Source organism: Oncorhynchus mykiss, chromosome 27, assembly GCF_013265735.2.
Source record: "Oncorhynchus mykiss isolate Arlee chromosome 27, USDA_OmykA_1.1, whole genome shotgun sequence".
NCBI classification, from domain to species: Eukaryota; Metazoa; Chordata; class Actinopteri; order Salmoniformes; family Salmonidae; genus Oncorhynchus; species Oncorhynchus mykiss.
The window spans coordinates 19,700,750-19,718,108 of record NC_048591.1 but is presented as its reverse complement, the minus strand read 5'-3'; the positions used below and the strand labels follow the sequence as shown (position 1 = coordinate 19,718,108).

At 42.6% G+C, this 17,359-nt stretch overlaps 1 protein-coding gene across 3 annotated transcripts in view; it reads left to right on the top strand.

The window, feature by feature from the left end:
- LOC110507118 (LIM domain kinase 1) overlaps positions 1–17,359 on the top strand; it is an 83,031-nt gene that overhangs the window by 7,760 nt on the left and 57,912 nt on the right. For all 3 annotated transcript variants that reach the window (XM_036964951.1, XM_036964954.1, XM_036964955.1), the window contains exon 2: positions 1,756–1,855. In XM_036964951.1, the coding sequence (XP_036820846.1) occupies positions 1,756–1,855 (100 nt within the window). The remainder of the gene's footprint in view (positions 1–1,755; positions 1,856–17,359) is intronic.

Genomic DNA, 17,359 nt, shown 5'->3' with positions numbered 1-17,359 from the left:
TCAGTTAGTTAATTCCCACCTCCCTCTTTAAAAGTGGTTATCACATATCTCATGTAATAACACTGGTGGTGGTGGTGATGTATCATGAAGTATATGAGCCATGCAAATGGTGAAGCTAATGTACAGTTGAAGTCGGAAGTTTACATACACCTTGGCCAAATACATTTAAACTCAGTTTTTCACAATTCCTGACATTTAATCCTCGTAAAAATTCCCTGTCTTAGGTCAGTTAGGATCACAACTTTATTTTAAAAATGTGAAATTTCAGAATAATAGTAGAGTGATTTATTTCAGCTTTTATTTCTTTCATCACATTTCCAGTGGGTCAGAAGTTTACATACATTCAATTAGTATTTGGTAGCATTGCCTTTAAATTGTTTAACTTGGTTCAAACGTTTCGGGTAGCATTCCACAAGCTCCCACAATAAGTTGGGTGAATTTTGGCCCATTCCTCCTGACAGAGCTGGTGTAACTGAGTCAGGTTTGTAGGCCTCCTTGATCACACACACTTTTTCAGTTCTGCCCACAAATGTTCTATGGGATGGAGGTCAGGGCTTTGTGATGGCCACTCCAATACCTTGACTTTGTTGTTCTTAAGCCATTTTGCCACAACTTTGGAAGTATGCTTGTGGTCATTGTCCATTTGGAGGACCCATTTGCGACCAAGCTTTAACTTCCTGACTGATGTCTTGAGATGTTGCTTCAATACATCCACATAAATTTCCTGCCTCATGATGTCATCTATTTTGTGAATTGCACCAGTCCCTCTTGCAGCAAAGCACTCCCACAACATGATGCTGCCACCCCCGTGCTTCACGGTTTGGATGGTGTTCTTCGGCTTGCAAGCCTCTCCCTTTGTCCTCCAAACATAACGATGGTCATTATGGCCAAACAGTTCAATTTTTGTTTCATCAGACCAGAGGACATTTTTCCAAAGGTACGATCTTTGTTCCCATGTGCAGTTGCAAACCATAGTCTGGCTTTTTTATGGCAGTTTTGTAGCAGTGGCTTCTTCCTTGCTGAGCGGCCTTTCAGGTTATGTCGACATAGGACTCGTTTTACTGTGGATATAGATACTTTTGTACCTCTTTCACAAGTTCCTTTGCTATTGTTCTGGGATTGATTTGCACTTTTCGCACCAAAGTACGTTCATCTCTAGGAGACAGAACGCTTCTCCTTCCTGAGCGGTATGACGGCTGCGTAGTCCCATGGTGTTTATACTTGCGTACTCTTGTTTGTACAGATGAATGTGGTACCTTCAGGCGTTTTGAAATTGCTCCCAAGGATGAACCAGACTGAGGTCTTTGCTGATTTATTTTGATTTTCCCATGATGTCAAGCAAAGAGGCACTGAGTTTGAAGGTAGGCCTCGGAATACATCCACAGGTACACCTCCAATTGATTCCAATGATGTCAATTAGCCAATCAGAAGCTTCTAAAGTCATGACATTTTCTGGAATTTTCCAAGCTGTTTAAAGGCACAGTCAACTTAGTGTATGTACATTTCTGACCCACTGGAATTGACCCACTGGAATTGTGATACAGTGAAATATCTGTTTGTAAACAATTGTTGGAAAAATTACTTTTGTCATGCACAAAGTAATGTCCTAACCGACTTGCCAAACTATAGTTTGTTAACAAGAAATTTGTGGAGTGGTTGAAAAACTAGTTTTAATGACTCCAGCCTAAGTGTTTGTAAACTTCCGACTTCAACTGTATGTGTCATCCTTTGATCTGTCCACTAACTGTATTACAGCTGGCAGAAGCTTGCCCGTGTGTGCTGGATGCAGACAGCGGATCTATGATGAACAGTATCTCCAGGCACTCAACACTGACTGGCACACAGTTTGCTTCAGGTGAGTGCTGCTTCAACAGTGTCCTCTCACTGATCAATCAGTCTATTCTCCTGTCAATCTTCTAACAGACAACTGATATCCATGCTGCTTGTTTTATTCATAATAACCAGTTTTGGATTTGTCTTTGACAGACATGAGATCTCTGTTTTTTCAGGTGGCATTATTGCTCTACATACATCCTTCTTAACTTGCTCCTTTAGTAGGTAATGTGCATGATGCACTGCAATGGCACTTTCCAGCATTCCAGTACTAACCAAACACACACTCCTGATTCCTCCTCGGATATTTATCTAAACTTTACTGATTAACGGTGGATTACAGTTAACCACACCTGTTTGATGTCTCTCATTGCATGCTTGGAATGCTTATTGATCCAATCACAATATTGAACAAAGTCAGAACATGTGTCTTACCTGGAGACGGATGTTGTGACTAATATGTTCTGGCCTATGAGTCCAGTCACTCCATCTGGTCCTACTTTAAATGAAACAACTTTATAAAGCGTTCACAAATAATTTAAAGGCTGTTTATAACATGACGTTTGTTTCTCAATCAATCAATCAATCAAATAAATGTATTGCCTTTTTTACATCAGCATAAAGTACTTTAAAGATACCCAACCTAAAACCCCAAAGAACAAGCAATGCAGAGGCAGAAGCACAGTTGATAGGAAAACTCATTCGATGGCAGGAACCTAGGAAGAAACCTAGAGAGGACCAGGCTCCAAGGGGTGGACAGTTCTCTTCTGGCTGTAGCGGGTTGATATTTAAGAGTACATATTTTAAGACGTTCAAAGATTCAAAGATGACCAGCAGGAGCAGATAATAACCATGGTGGTTATAGACAAAGGGGGTGCAGTCGAAATAGCAGCACATGATCAGCAGCATTTCTCAATGATTTCTGAAGTAAACTCAGCAAAAAAAGAAGCATCCTCTCACTGCCAACTGTGTTTATTTTCAGCAAACTTAACATGTGTAAATATTTGTATGAACATAACAAGATGTAGGGGGCATCATTCGGAATTTTGGATGAAAAGCGTGCCCAAATTAAACTGCCTGCTACTCAGGCCCAGAAGCTAGGATATGCATATAATTAGTAGATTTGGATTGAAAACACTCTAAAGTTTCCAAAACTGTTAAAATAATGTCTGAGTATAACAGAACTTATATGGCAGGCGAAAACCTGAGGAAAATCCAACCAGGAAAAACTATTATTTTTCCATTGAAAGCCTATCCACCATACAAGTTAACAATATCTATGGCTTCCTCTACATGTGGCCAGTCTTTAGGCATTGTTTCAGGCTTTTACTCTGAAAAAATGAGGGAGATACAGCACTTTCAATGAGAGGCCAGTGGATCTGGAACGCGCGTGATCGGGAACACGCCTTTCTTGTATCTCCTTTTCTATTGACGAAGCTTTTGTCCGGTTGAAATATTATTGATTATTTATGACAAAAAACAACCTGAGGATTGATTTTAAACATCGTTTGACATGTTTCTGCTAACTTTTATTGTACTTTTTAAACTTTTCGTCTTGATGTTGAGAGTGCGTATTGTGCCTTTGGATTTCTGAACTAAACGCACCAACAAAACTGAGGTTTTTGGGCATAAAGAGGGACATTATCGAACAAAACAAACATTTATTGTCTAACATGGAGACCTGGGAGTGCCACCAGATGAAGATCATCAAAGGTAAGTGATTAATTGTAACGCTATTTCTGACTTTTGTGACACTTCTCCTTGGTTGGAAAATGGCTGTATGGTTTTGTGGCTAGGCGCTGACCTAACATATTCGCATAGTGTGCTTTCGTGGTAATGCCTTTTTGAAATCTGACACAGCGGTTGCATTAAGGAGAAGTTTATCTTTAAATGTATGTTAAACACTTGTATCTTTCATCAATGTTTATGATGAGTATTTCTGTAATTTGATGTGGCTCTCTGCATTTTCACCGGATGTTTGTTTGAGACAATGATTACTGTACATAACTCCCCAATTTCAACTGAGGTTTTTGGACATAAAGATTAACTTTATCGAACAAAACACACATTTATTGTGTAACTTGAAGTCCTGTGAGTGCCATCTGATGAAGATCATCAAAGGTTAGTGATTCATTTAATCGCTATTTCTGACTTTTGTGAGCCCTCTCCTTGGCTGGAAAATGGCTGTATGGTTTTCTGTGACAAGGCGCTGACCTAACATAATCGCATGGTGTGCTTTCTCCGTAAAGCCTTTTTGAAATCAGACACTGTGGTTGGATTTACAATAAGTTTCTCTTTAAAATGGTGTATAATATTTGAGGAATTGTAATTATGAGATTTCTGTTGTTTTGAATTTTGCGCCCTGCAATTTCACTGGCTGTTGTCGAGGTGGGACGCTAGCGTCCAGCGAGATTAAGTACTGCAGTGCATCTCCTCCTCATGGACTGCACCAAATTTGCCAGTTCTTGCTGTGAGATGTTACCCCACTCTTCCACCAATGCACCTGCAAATTCCCAGACATTTCTGAGGGGAATGGCCCTAGCCCTCCCCTAGCCCTCACCCTCTGATCCAACAGGTCCCAGATGTGCTCAATGGGATTGAGATCCGGGCTCTTTGCTGGCCATGGTAGATCACTGACATTCCTGTCTTGCAGGAAATCACACACAGAATGAGCAGTATGGCTGGTGGCATTGTCATGCTGAGGGTCATGTGAGGATGAGCCTGCAGGAAGGGTACCACATAAGGGAGGAGGATGTCTTCCCTGTAACGCACAGCGCTGAGATTGCCTGCAATGACAACCAGCTCAGTCCAATGATGGTGTGACACACTGCCCCAGACCATGACAGACCCTCCACCTCCAAATTGATCCCGCTCCAGAGTACAGGCCTCAGTGTAACGCTCATTCCTTTGACGATAAACGAGAATCCGACCATCACCCCTGATGAAACTAAACCGCGACTCATCAGTGAAGAGCACTTTTTGCCAGTCCTGTCTGGTCCAGCGACGGTGGGTTTGTGCCCATAGGTGACGTTGTTGCCGTTGATGTCTGGTGAGGACCTGCCTTACAACAGGCCTACAAGCCCTCAGTCCAGCCTCTCTCAGCTTATTGCGGACAGTCTGAGCACTGATGGATTGTGCGTTCCTGGTGTAACTCGGGCGGTTGTTGTTTCCATCCTGTACCTGTCCCGCAGGTGTGTTGTTCGGATGTACTGATCCTGTGCAGGTGTTGTTACACGTGGTCTGCCACTGCGAGGACGATCAGCTGTCTGTCCTTTCTCCCTGTAGCACTGTCTTAGGCGTCTCACAGTATGGACATTGCAATTTATTGCCCTGCAGGAACAAACACCAGCGCATTTGGGAAAGCATGGTGTGCAGGAAAGAGGTTGTGGTCAGTGTAAACCACAATAGGGACCACACCCGACCCCACATATACAGTGCCTTGCGAAAGTATTCGGCCCCCTTGAACTTTGCGACCTTTTGCCACATTTCAGGCTTCAAACATAAAGATATTAAACCGTATTTTTTTGTGAAGAATCAACAACAAGTGGGACACAATCATGAAGTGGAACGACATTTATTGGATATTTCAAACTTTTTTAACAAATCAAAAACTGAAAAATTGGGCGTGCAAAATTATTCAGCCCCTTTACTTTCAGTGCAGCAAACTCTCTCCAGAAGTTCAGTGAGGATCTCTGAATGATCCAATGTTGACCTAAATGACTAATGATGATAAATACAATCCACCTGTGTGTAATCAAGTCTCCGTATAAATGCACCTGCACTGTGATAGTCTCAGAGGTCCGTTAAAAGCGCAGAGAGCATCATGAAGAACAAGGAACACACCAGGCAGGTCCGAGATACTGTTGTGAAGAAGTTTAAAGCCGGATTTGGATACAAAAAGATTTCCCAAGCTTTAAACATCCCAAGGAGCACTGTGCAAGCGATAATATTGAAATGGAAGGAGTATCAGACCACTGCAAATCTACCAAGACCTGGCCGTCCCTCTAAACTTTCAGCTCATACAAGGAGAAGACAGATCAGAGATGCAGCCAAGAGGCCCATGATCACTCTGGATGAACTGCAGAGATCTACAGCTGAGGTGGGAGACTGTCCATAGGACAACAATCAGTCGTATATTGCACAAATCTGGCCTTTATGGAAGAGTGGCAAGAAGAAAGCCATTTCTTAAAGATATCCATAAAAAGTGTCATTTAAAGTTTGCCACAAGCCACCTGGGAGACACACCAAACATGTGGAAGAAGGTGCTCTGGTCAGATGAAACCAAAATTGAACTTTTTGGCAACAATGCAAAACGTTATGTTTGGCGTAAAAGCAACACAGCTGAACACACCATCCCCACTGTCAAACATGGTGGTGGCAGCATCATGGTTTGGGCCTGCTTTTCTTCAGCAGGGACAGGGAAGATGGTTAAAATTGATGGGAAGATGGATGGAGCCAAATACAGGACCATTCTGGAAGAAAACCTGATTGAGTCTGCAAAAGACCTGAGATGGGACGGAGATTTGTCTTCCAACAAGACAATGATCCAAAACATAAAGCAAAATCTACAATGGAATGGTTAAAAAATAAACATATCCAGGTGTTAGAATTACCAAGTCAAAGTCCAGACCTGAATCCAATCGAGAATCGGTGGAAAGAACTGAAAACTGCTGTTCACAAATGCTCTCCATCCAACCTCACTGAGCTCGAGCTGTTTTGCAAGGAGGAATGGGAAAAAATGTCAGTCTCTCGATGTGCAAAACTGATAGAGACATACCCCAAGCGACTTACAGCTGTAATCGCAGCAAAAGGTGGCGCTACAAAGTATTAACTTAAGGGGGCTGAATAATTTTGCACGCCCAATTTTTCAGTTTTTTATTTGTTAAAAAAGTTTGAAATATCCAATAAATGTCGTTCCACTTCATGATTGTGTCCCACTTGTTGTTGATTCTTCACAAAAAAAATACAGTTTTATATCTTTATGTTTGAAGCCTGAAATGTGGCAAAAGGTCGCAAAGTTCAAGGAGGCCGAATACTTTCGCAAGGCACTGTACCTCAAAATGATGCAACGCCCAGATTAAGGCAAGGGCCTCCTCCCCCACTGAATAATTCAACTGATAGCTGTTAAACGTTCAGGAGAAATAGCTAACAGGATGTTCAACACCTCCACCTGCTTCAAGCAACACGGCACCTGCCCCCACATTACTGGCATTCACATATAGGCTGAAAGGCTGTACCAATCGTGGGACAGCCAACACAGGGTCAGAACTAAGAAGCAGTTTCACATTTTCAAAAGCACTCTGACAGCAGGAAGACCAAATGAAATCAGCCCTCTTCTTCAACAGATCAGTCAGAGGTGCTACAACTGTGGAGAAGTTGCAGCAAAACCCCCGATAATCCTCAACCATACCTAGGAAGCGTTGCAGCTCCTTCTTGGTGGTGGGCGGTGAAACAGGTCGATAGCGGCCACTTTAGCCCGCACCAGGACAACATGACCCTGCCCGACCACTCTGCCGAGGTAGGTCACTGTTGCCTGGGCAAACTCACATTTGGCTATGTTCACAGTGGGACAGGCATCAGCTAAACACTCAGAGTCCGTATCCGCACCAGATGTCACTCCCAAGTGTCACTTTAAACAACCACATCATCTAGATAAACAGCACAGCTTTCAAGGTCAGAGATCACCATATTCATAAGACTCTGAAACGTAGCAGGAGCGTTGCGTAGGCCAAAACTCATGACCGTATAGGAGAAAAGACCTGAAGGAGTAATAAAAACATATTTCACAAGCTCTTGATGACAAAGGCACCTGCCAGTAACCCTTCCGCAAATCAAACTTGCTGACACACCGGGCAGAACCAACCTGGTCAACACAATCTTCCATCCTTGAGAGTGGGTAACAGTCAGGTTGTTACACTTAACCTTCCGGTAGTCAGTGCAAAATCTAAGGGAACCATCTGACTTGTTCACCAAGAGACATGGGGAGGCCTAACTGGAGAATGATGGAACAGCGATATCATTAACTAGCATGTACTTAATCATACACTTAATGTACTTTAGCATGTACTTAAGTCCAAGGGACGTACAGTGAGGGGAAAAAGTATTTGATCCCCTGCTGATTTTGTACATTTGCCCACTGACAAAGAAATGATCAGTCTAAAATTTAATGGTAGGTTTATTTGAACAGTGAGAGACAGAATAGCAACAACAACAAAATCCAGAAAAACGCATGTCAAAAATGTTATAAATTGATTTTAAATTGATAAAATTAGCATTTTAATGAGGGAAATAAGTATTCAAAGAGCTCCATTTTGGTCTCACTAAATTGTCAAGGCTCAGCTCGCCGGTCAAACAACCTTTTCATCCTCACCTGAGAGGATTCTAGTTTTTCTTAAGCCATTTCACAAGCTGCATACAACCTGTGTCAGAAACCACTAACATATAACACCTATTTGGGGGAGGCTCAACCACCTTCTAATCCTCCTTTAAGGAGTTATCCTTTAAGGGACCACGCAGAGTATGACCAAAAAACAAGGTCATTAGGACTGAATCCAGTGCTCTCTTGTGATACTTCTTTAAGGGTCCAACACAATCAATAATCAAATGCTCAAATGGCTGGCCTGTAACAGGAATAGGTTGTAGCGGGACTGGCCTTAACATCTGATTAGGCTTCCCAGTCAGCTGACAAACATGGCATGTTTTGAGGGAAGCGGAAATGTCTTTCTTTGTGCAAGGGTACAGACAATGTATTCAAACCTATCCCTTGAATCAGGACACTGATTGCTGTATCTGTCTCCAGAGAAAAAGGCAGAACAGACTCCAAAACAAACGATTCAGAGACACCAGTGTCTCGCAGAATCTTTACTGGCACTTGCACATCACTTCCCAATAGTGAAACATAGCCCTCTGTGACAAACGGCGAATAATCAGTACTAAAAGGTTTGGACAATTCTTGAGCTTGCGCAACTGAATTAAGATGAGGAACAGGCCCAGCTAACGCAACAGGTTTTACATTTGTTCTGGCCAATCTGCTGACCGTTTTACCAAAGGACAGGACATTCGTTCTTCCAGTGGCCTTTACCTTGACAATAATTACAGATTTTACTTACATCATTCTGTCCACATGAACCACGTTCGGATCTAGATGTATATGTCATTACCAGAACCAAAGGAATTTGCTGACCGAAATCCACTTGAACTGTTCCTTTGCCCCCATCTCGCATATGGGATGCTCCAAAACTGCTTTTGTGGGTCAGTACGTACTCATCTGCCAAAACAGCAGCTTCAGATGCACTAATTTATATAGGTAGCAAGACGATCAGGGACAGATTCTTAAAATTGTTCAAGGACAACCAGGTTGCACAAATCTTCCAAACAAGTGACGATGAATTGAGTTAACAAATCCCGTGAGAAACAGTCCCATGTTGAGTTTTCACCTTTCTTCAACATTCTGAAATACTGTCGATGCACTTCAGGGACCAACTCGTAAGCATGCAGGACAGCAGTTTTAACCTTTAGGTAATCGTCACCCTCTGTAGCTCTAAGAGATGAGTTAGCCTCCTTAGCCTCATTGGTCAAAACACACTGTAGCATCAAAGTACGGTCTGCATCAGGCCAAGCCCGAGAGTCTGCTACACATTCAAATAACATAAAAAATAGATGAGGATATTTTTCTGTAAATATAGGCAACACCCGGAGATTACCAGCAACATCAAATGGTGGAGAACGACCAAGGGAAGAGCGTCCCATTGGGGAGGTTGAGTAGCCATTCTCAAAAGAAAATTCACCTGAAAGCTTGCCTTCTCTGACTGATGTTGTAACCACAGTTTAGCTTGTTCCGTATCCTGCTTCAACCTTTCCGGATCTTTGTCATGATTTAGCTACAATAAAAGTAACTATTTTTCTACTCAAATGTCAAACCAGCACTAGACACAATTGGTACATCCAATACAGCTGGACTAGGTTCACTCAATTCTGCCTTCAAAATACCAGCTGAAAGCAAAATAGCTGACAGAATCGACTTCACTGTATCCTTGAGACATTTGTCACTAATCTCAACAAAATACTCACTCAACTTCAAAAGCTGCTCCTTGTAAACTGCATAAGCAACTCTTCAGAAGGAGCATGGACAAAATCCTCAATAGACGCCATAATGCTGCTATCAAATGAACAGATTAGTAGCCCAAACTTTGAACTGCCTTAATGAGTACATTGACTACAGAACAAGTACATAGCTGACTTAACAGTGCAAAAACAGATGAGTATGACTTGAGTTTCCCCAAATCCTATTGTTAAACTTAACCCTAGTCTTCGGTGGCTTTGCGGCGGGTATTGATGCACTAGAGCCTGCTGTCACGGTGGAACCAGCTGGTAACTAACCCCGAACCACAGATGCTTCCGAGACATCTGCTCTGACCGTTATCACCACACAAAAATAACAAACAATGCACAACGTGCCCCCAGTGGGAACACGGCGCTATACCTAACAGGGGGAAAGACCATAGCTCTGGGCAATGAGTTAAGTCTGCCTCAAAACTTCTCACTGTCAGACATTGCAAAGACAACTCACCTCTATAATCCGATGATAGTACAGGAAAAGAGACTTCGTGGTCTTCTCTCCACCGATGCACCAAATCAAAACTTGTAATAATTAAACAAACAAGTCATCAAATTGCTACTTAAATTTAAAAAATTGTACCATCATCTTTGAAATGCAAGATAAAGGACAATATATGACTTAGGAATCTAGGCGCAATTAAGATTTTGGCCACTAGATGACAGCAGTGTATGTGCAAAGTTTTAGACAGATTTTATGAACCATTGTATTTCTGTTCAAAATGTTGTATCAAGACTACCCAAATGTGCCTAATTGGTTTATTAATACATTTTCAAGTTCATAACTGTGCACTCTCCTCAAACAATAGGATGGTGTTCTTTCACTATAATAGCTACCGTAAATTGAACAGTGCAGTTGCAATACAACTGCAATACAGCTCCCTTAACCACTGCGCCACCCGGGAGGCCTAATTTAGAATTTTGATTAACCACATGATATATATTTTGAGATATGAAGACTTTATTATAAATTAAATTAAGCTGTTCCATGAAAATGTGCATATGAAAATCATGTGCATATGAAAACTGTATAAATGGTACGATAACTTGGCACTCCAAAATGGAAAAGGTTGCCGAACACAGGTTGCCGACCACTGACTATTACCAGCAACTTCAGGAGCATAACTGCAGAATCTGTGAAGGCCAGCAGTAGTGGGGGGAGGAAGGTCAGGAACAGGTTTTTTTCTTCTGGTTGGTCTCTGGCTCCCTCTTTAATCATTTGTGTGTCTTCATTTTTAATCGCAGTGCTTAAAGCATCGGACAAGCTCAGTAGCCTACATATAGTTAATTTTATTCAAACATAGGGTGTGTCTATATATAGAAAAATACACATTTAAAAAGTTTGACCAATCGATTGTTTTAATGAGCAGACGACTCTCGGTCGACCAAGATTTTTTTTTTGTCGGGGACAGCACTAGTGTGTGCGTGTGTGTTTGTGTGTGCGTGTGTGTGAGTCAGAGAGAATACAGATGGGCCGGAGATGAGAGGGAGAGACACATCTGGCTACTCCACAGTGCTGCGTTTCAGTGGGGGGGGGTAAGGGAGGGGGTAGGGTGTGTGTGTGTGTGTATCTTCATAATATGTGTGTTGCGAAGAGGCTAGGACAGAAAAGAGGTCACATTTCTCTCACACTTGGTAAAGCACCGAATGTAATTCACACCTGAGCCCAGTGTGGATGGAATGTAAGAAATCCTTCAGTCTCTACCGAATGTTATTTTGAGAAGATCTGACTGTCATTGACCTTTTTGGGACATACAAGTCAGATACAAGATTTACCACTACTTCAACTGTGTAACTTGTAACCTGACTTGCATTCCTCTTACCTTTCCTGTCTTCCCTTCACTGTCCTATCCGTTCAATACCACCACAACATAAAAACAGTAATTGCTTCCTTCAGATAGAATAGCTAGGGATTTTTTACCAATTCTATAGCCAATTGTGCTTAGTGTTCTGGTACTTACTATGCGTGCTGTCACACATTCTAATTCTCCCTGTCTGTCTGGAATATGGAGGTAATAGATTTCTGACCCAGATCCTTCTCCTTAGTGAGGAAGGGATTGTCATGAAAAGGAAAAAGGGGGGGTGTTAAGACTGCTTTCCTGATTGGAGACGTCTATGGAAAGCCACCTGCGTCCCCCTTCTACCCTCAAGCAACACAGCAGGAAAAATAGGTTTTCATAAGAAAATCATGAAAACACACTGTCCCGTCAGCTTGTTGAAATAGAATAGAACTGAATGCTCAGTGAGTGTTTTAATTTTTATACAATTTTGATAAAACATTTAAAAAAAGAGGAGGAAGAAAAAAGCAAAATGGGGGAAAATAGCTGGAATTGGTTATTTGGAGGCTGTTGGGATTCTCAGGTTTGGAAAAACTCCACGGTCCTCACAGAGCGCCAGCAGAGAGTGTTTGTGTGCCCTGTTCACGGCAGCTATAACAGCAGCTAGCGGCAGCTGTAACAGCAGCTAGCGGCAGCTATAACAGCAGCTTCATGGGAAAATACTGTGGCGCTCTTACGGAGTGACCTGTTCCTATTGATCAATCCTCCAACTCTCTCAGCATGGGGACGTCCCAGCAGTCCCAAGGCTCACCATGAGAAACCAGAGACCGCAAAGCACCCTGGGAGGAGGGCAGCTAAAGCATTCCCCAAACACTGCCAGTGAAGGAGCCTACTGTTCAGAACCATGCTTTATTGAGTTTTCATTTATGTTTTTAAAAACCGGTAAGGAGATTTCGCTGTTGACCCCACTCCCAGAACTCAGAGAGAGGCGTTTTATGTTACAATCGATAATAGAGTCCAGTTGACAAGATTCCTCCTAGTAGTGTACTTGGTCTGTTAGGTCGCCATCCATGGCATTGACTGAAGCTTCAGTTCTCCCTCGTGAATTGGATCTCTACTATTTGACTCTTTGGATACCCCTCAGTGGAAGGACTTTAAGGTAAATTGGCTCTTGGGTGAATTGGATTTCTTTGTTGAATGTAATGTAGATGGAGTGAGTTTTGTATTTGGCATTCGACACTTGAGAAGTTGGGAATGCACACCACAGGTATACTGTAAAAATAAATGACTCTGCAGTCATGGTAACTTGTCTCTTTACATGGGTCAAATTATTTGGCTTTTAACCATCATACTGTATATGATTTTCATACACATGATGCTATCATCATTTACCTGTTTTTTAAAAATGTTTTCACTATTATTCTACAATGTAGAAAATAGTAAAAGTAAAGAAAAACCCTTGAATCAGTAGGTGTGTCCAAACTTTTGACTGGTACTGTATGCACGTGCAGACACACACCCACACACACACTCATGTACACAAACACACACTAACAAACACCTGTACACTCACACATCGAGGCTGAAAGAAGTACATTTCTCAAGGATGTGCAACACAAAGCCCCCCAGAGCCTTTACACTATGCTGTCTCATGTTGGTAAGGGATTCTTAATAAGGCACATTCATTTCTCTATCTCTTTCTCTCTGTGTGTCTCTCTCTCTTTCTCTCATCTGGCTACACCCTGACTCATATCTGCAGCAAGGACAACACCGCTAGAAGGACTGTTACAGTGTAACAGAGGACTCATCTTAAAAGACCTCTTATTAAGATGGCTCCAGAGGGGAGGCTGCCGTTTTATGGGCTCTTAACTAGTGATGCACCGATATGACATTTTAGGCCGATACCGATATCCAATATTTAACATTTTAGCGGCCTTCTAAGCATTCTAGTTAAATTCGTTAACACACACACATGGACGCAGTGGTCTAAGGCACTGCATCTCAGTGCAAAAGGTGTCACTACAGTTCCTGGTTCGAATCCAGGCTGTATCACATCCAGCTGTGATTGGGAGTCCCATAGGGCGGCACACAATTCGCCCAGCGTCGTCCTGGTTTGGCCGTCATTGTAAATAATAATTGTTTTTAACTGACTTGCCTAAAGGTTACTCACACACACACACCACACTAACCAATACGTTATTTTGTTGGCATTTACATATGTCGACATTACCAGTAAAATATAATCAAAACCTATTTCTTTCACATGCGCCGAATATAACAGGTGTAGTAGACCTTACAGTGAAGTGCTTACTTACAGGCCCTAACCAACAGTGCAATTTTTTTTATTAACAAATAGGTATTAGGTTCACAATAGGTAAGTAAAGAAATACAAAACAACAGTATTAGACAGTGAAAATTAACAGTAGCGAGGCGATATGCAGTAGCGAGGCTAAATACTGGCACCAGTTAGTCGGGCTAATTGAGGTAGTAGTATGTATATGTAGGTATGGTTAAAGTGACTATACAAATATGATAAACAGAGAGTAGCAGTAGCGTAAAAGAGAGTTTGGCGGAGGGACACAATGTGGTGGTGGACACAATGCAGATAATCCGGGTAGTCAATCTGCGGAGGCACCGGTTAGTCGGGCTAATTGAGGTAGAATGTATAGTTAAAGTGACTAGCAGTGTAAAAGAGGGGTTGGGGGGGGACACAATGCAAATAGTCCGGGTAGCCATTTGATTACCTCTTCAGGAGTCTTATGGCTTGGCGGTAAAAGCTGTTGAGAAGCCTTTTGGTCCTAGACTTGGCGCTCCGGTACTGCTTGTCATGCGATAGTAGAGAGAACAGTCTAGGGCTGGGGTGGCTGGGGTCTTTTACAATTTTTAGGGCCTTCCTCTGACACAGCCTGGTATAGAGGTCCTGGATGGCAGGCAGCTTAGCCCCAGTGATGTACTGGGCCATACCCACTACCTTCTGTAGTGCCTTGCGATCGGAGGCCGAGCAGTTGCCGTACCAGGCAGTGATGCAACCGGTCAGGATGCTCTCGATGGTGCAGCTGTAGCACCTTTTGAGGATCTGATGACCCATGCCAAATCTTTTTAGTTTTCTGAGGGGGAATAGGCTTTGTCGTGCCCTCCTTCACGACTGTCTTGGTGTGTTTGGACAGTCCAGCTTGTTGGTGATGTGGACACCAAGGAACTTGAAGCTCTCAACCTGCTTCACTACAGCCACGTCAATGAGAATGGAGGCGTGCTCGGTCCTCCCTTTCCTGTAGTCCACAATCACCTCCTTAGTCTTGGTTACGTTGAGGGATAGGTTTTTATTCTGGCACCACCCGGCCAGGTCTCTGACCTCCTCCCTATAGGCTGTCTCGTTGTTGACGGTGATCAGGCCTACCACTGTTGTGTCGTCTGCAAACTTGTGTTGTAGTCGTGCCTGGCCACGCAGTTGTGGGTGAACAGGAAGTACAGGGGGGGACTGAGCACGCACCCCTGAGTGTTGAGGATAAGCGTGGCACATGTGTTGCTACCTACCCTCACCAACTGGGGTCGGCATGTCAGGAAGTACAGGATCCAGTTGTAAAGGGAGGTGTTTAAGTCCCAGGGATCTTAGTCATGAGCTTTGAGGGCACTATGGTGTGGAACACTGAGCTGTAGTCAATGATTAGCATTCACACGTAGGTGTTCCTTTTGTCCAGGTTGGAAAGGGCAGTGTGGAGATGCAATCTCTATTTTACATCTGTGGATCTGTTTGGGCGGTATGTAAATTGGAGTGGGTCTAGGGTTTCTGAGATAATGGTGTTCATGTGAACCATTATTAGCCTTTCAAAGCACTTCATGGCTACGGACGTGAGTGCTACGGGTCTGTAGACATTTCGTCAGGTTGCCTTAGTGTTCTTGGGCACAGGGACTATGGTGGTCTGCTTGAAACATGTTGGTATTACAGACTCAATCAGGGACATGTTGAAAATGTCAGTGAAGACATCTGCCAGTTGGTCAGCACATGCACGGAGCACACATTCTGGTAATCCGTCTGGCCTTGTGTATGTTGACCTGTTTAAAGTTCTTACTCACGTCGGCTGCGGAGATTGTGTTCACACCATCGTCTGGAACAGCTGATGCTCTCATGCATGCCTCAGTGTTGCTTGCCTCGAAGCGAGCATAGAAGTGATTTAGCTCGTCTGGTAGGCTCTTGTCACTGGGCAGCTCGCGACTGTGTTTCCCTTTTGTAGTCTGTAATAGTTTGCAAACCCTGCCACATAGGACGAGCGTTGGCACCGGTGTAGTACGATTCAATCTTAGCCCTGTATTGACACTTTGCCTGTTTGATGATTCGTCAGAGGGCATGGCGGAATTTGGTGACCGAGTCACTGGTGCTTCCTGCTTTAATTTTCGCTTGTAAGCAGGAATCAAGAGGATATAATTATGGTCAGATTTACAAAATGGAGGGCAAGGGAGAGCTTTGTACGCGTCTCTGTGTGTGGTGTACAAGTGATATTTTTTCTCTCTCGCATTTAACATGTTGATAGAGATTAGGGAAAAACTGATTTAAGTTTCCCAGCATTAAAGTCTCCAGCCACTAGCAGCTTACTTGCTGTGCTGTTTCAAATGGAATGCCATTTGGGTCAAAAAAGATACACATCAAATAACACTATTTGACGTGTCAAGTAAGCTTTTTGACCAATCAGGACCTGAATATGACTGCACGTCACATAATTTAACGCATTCATACATTTTTTACGTAGTTATTACACATTGATTACACTATCACTCGTATCATCAATACGTATGCTATGTTGCTGGTAAAGTTGTCTCGCGCACCTACAGTGGTGGTCATAAAAAAAAGCTAGCTAGCTCATGGATGCAAACAATGTTCTTCCCCAAAAACATAGCAAAATGACATCATCTGTTTCAGTAGCTATCGTTAACTAGCTAACTATATAGCTAGGTGTCATCATCTAAAATTACCCTAATTTATAAGACCGTTCTTATTTGATTGATGGTGATCGGACCCATCTATGTGAAGCTAGCCACAATGGTGGACTTTGCGGTTAGCCTTCAAAATAAAAGTATGTCTTTGACAGTGATGCAAATGACAAATAGTATAATTACTATAATTCTACTATACAAATAATATAATTATGCCATAATTGAATAGATCTTGCTAAATGAGGTTGGAATGTTGTTATATAAAATCAGCAAAAGACAATAATTTGTTCATTTAACAATCTGTTGAAATCACACTGGATGTATTACAATTTAGAATTGCATTGGGGGCATACTTATTTCACTGTACAGCCTTACCTATGGATTGTGGATCAATGACATGGGGTATCAGTCTACTCAGGGACACCCAGAGAACATTAGCATCGTAGCTATTACTGCGGGACTCTGAAACAACTGTGAATTGAGCCACATTTATTGTCAACCTATATGTATTGAACACTATTCCATAGGAAAAACAATACTGTGTGGATGTTTTGGAGTCTGATAACTCTGAGGAGGACGTTGAGAAAAAATATATTGGGTATTGATTAGACTGTTAGCCCCTTTCATTGATCCCCAATCCTTAGGTAAAGCTGTACAGTGTAATATGAATGTCAATACACACAATAGGCTGACTGGGGAGGGGA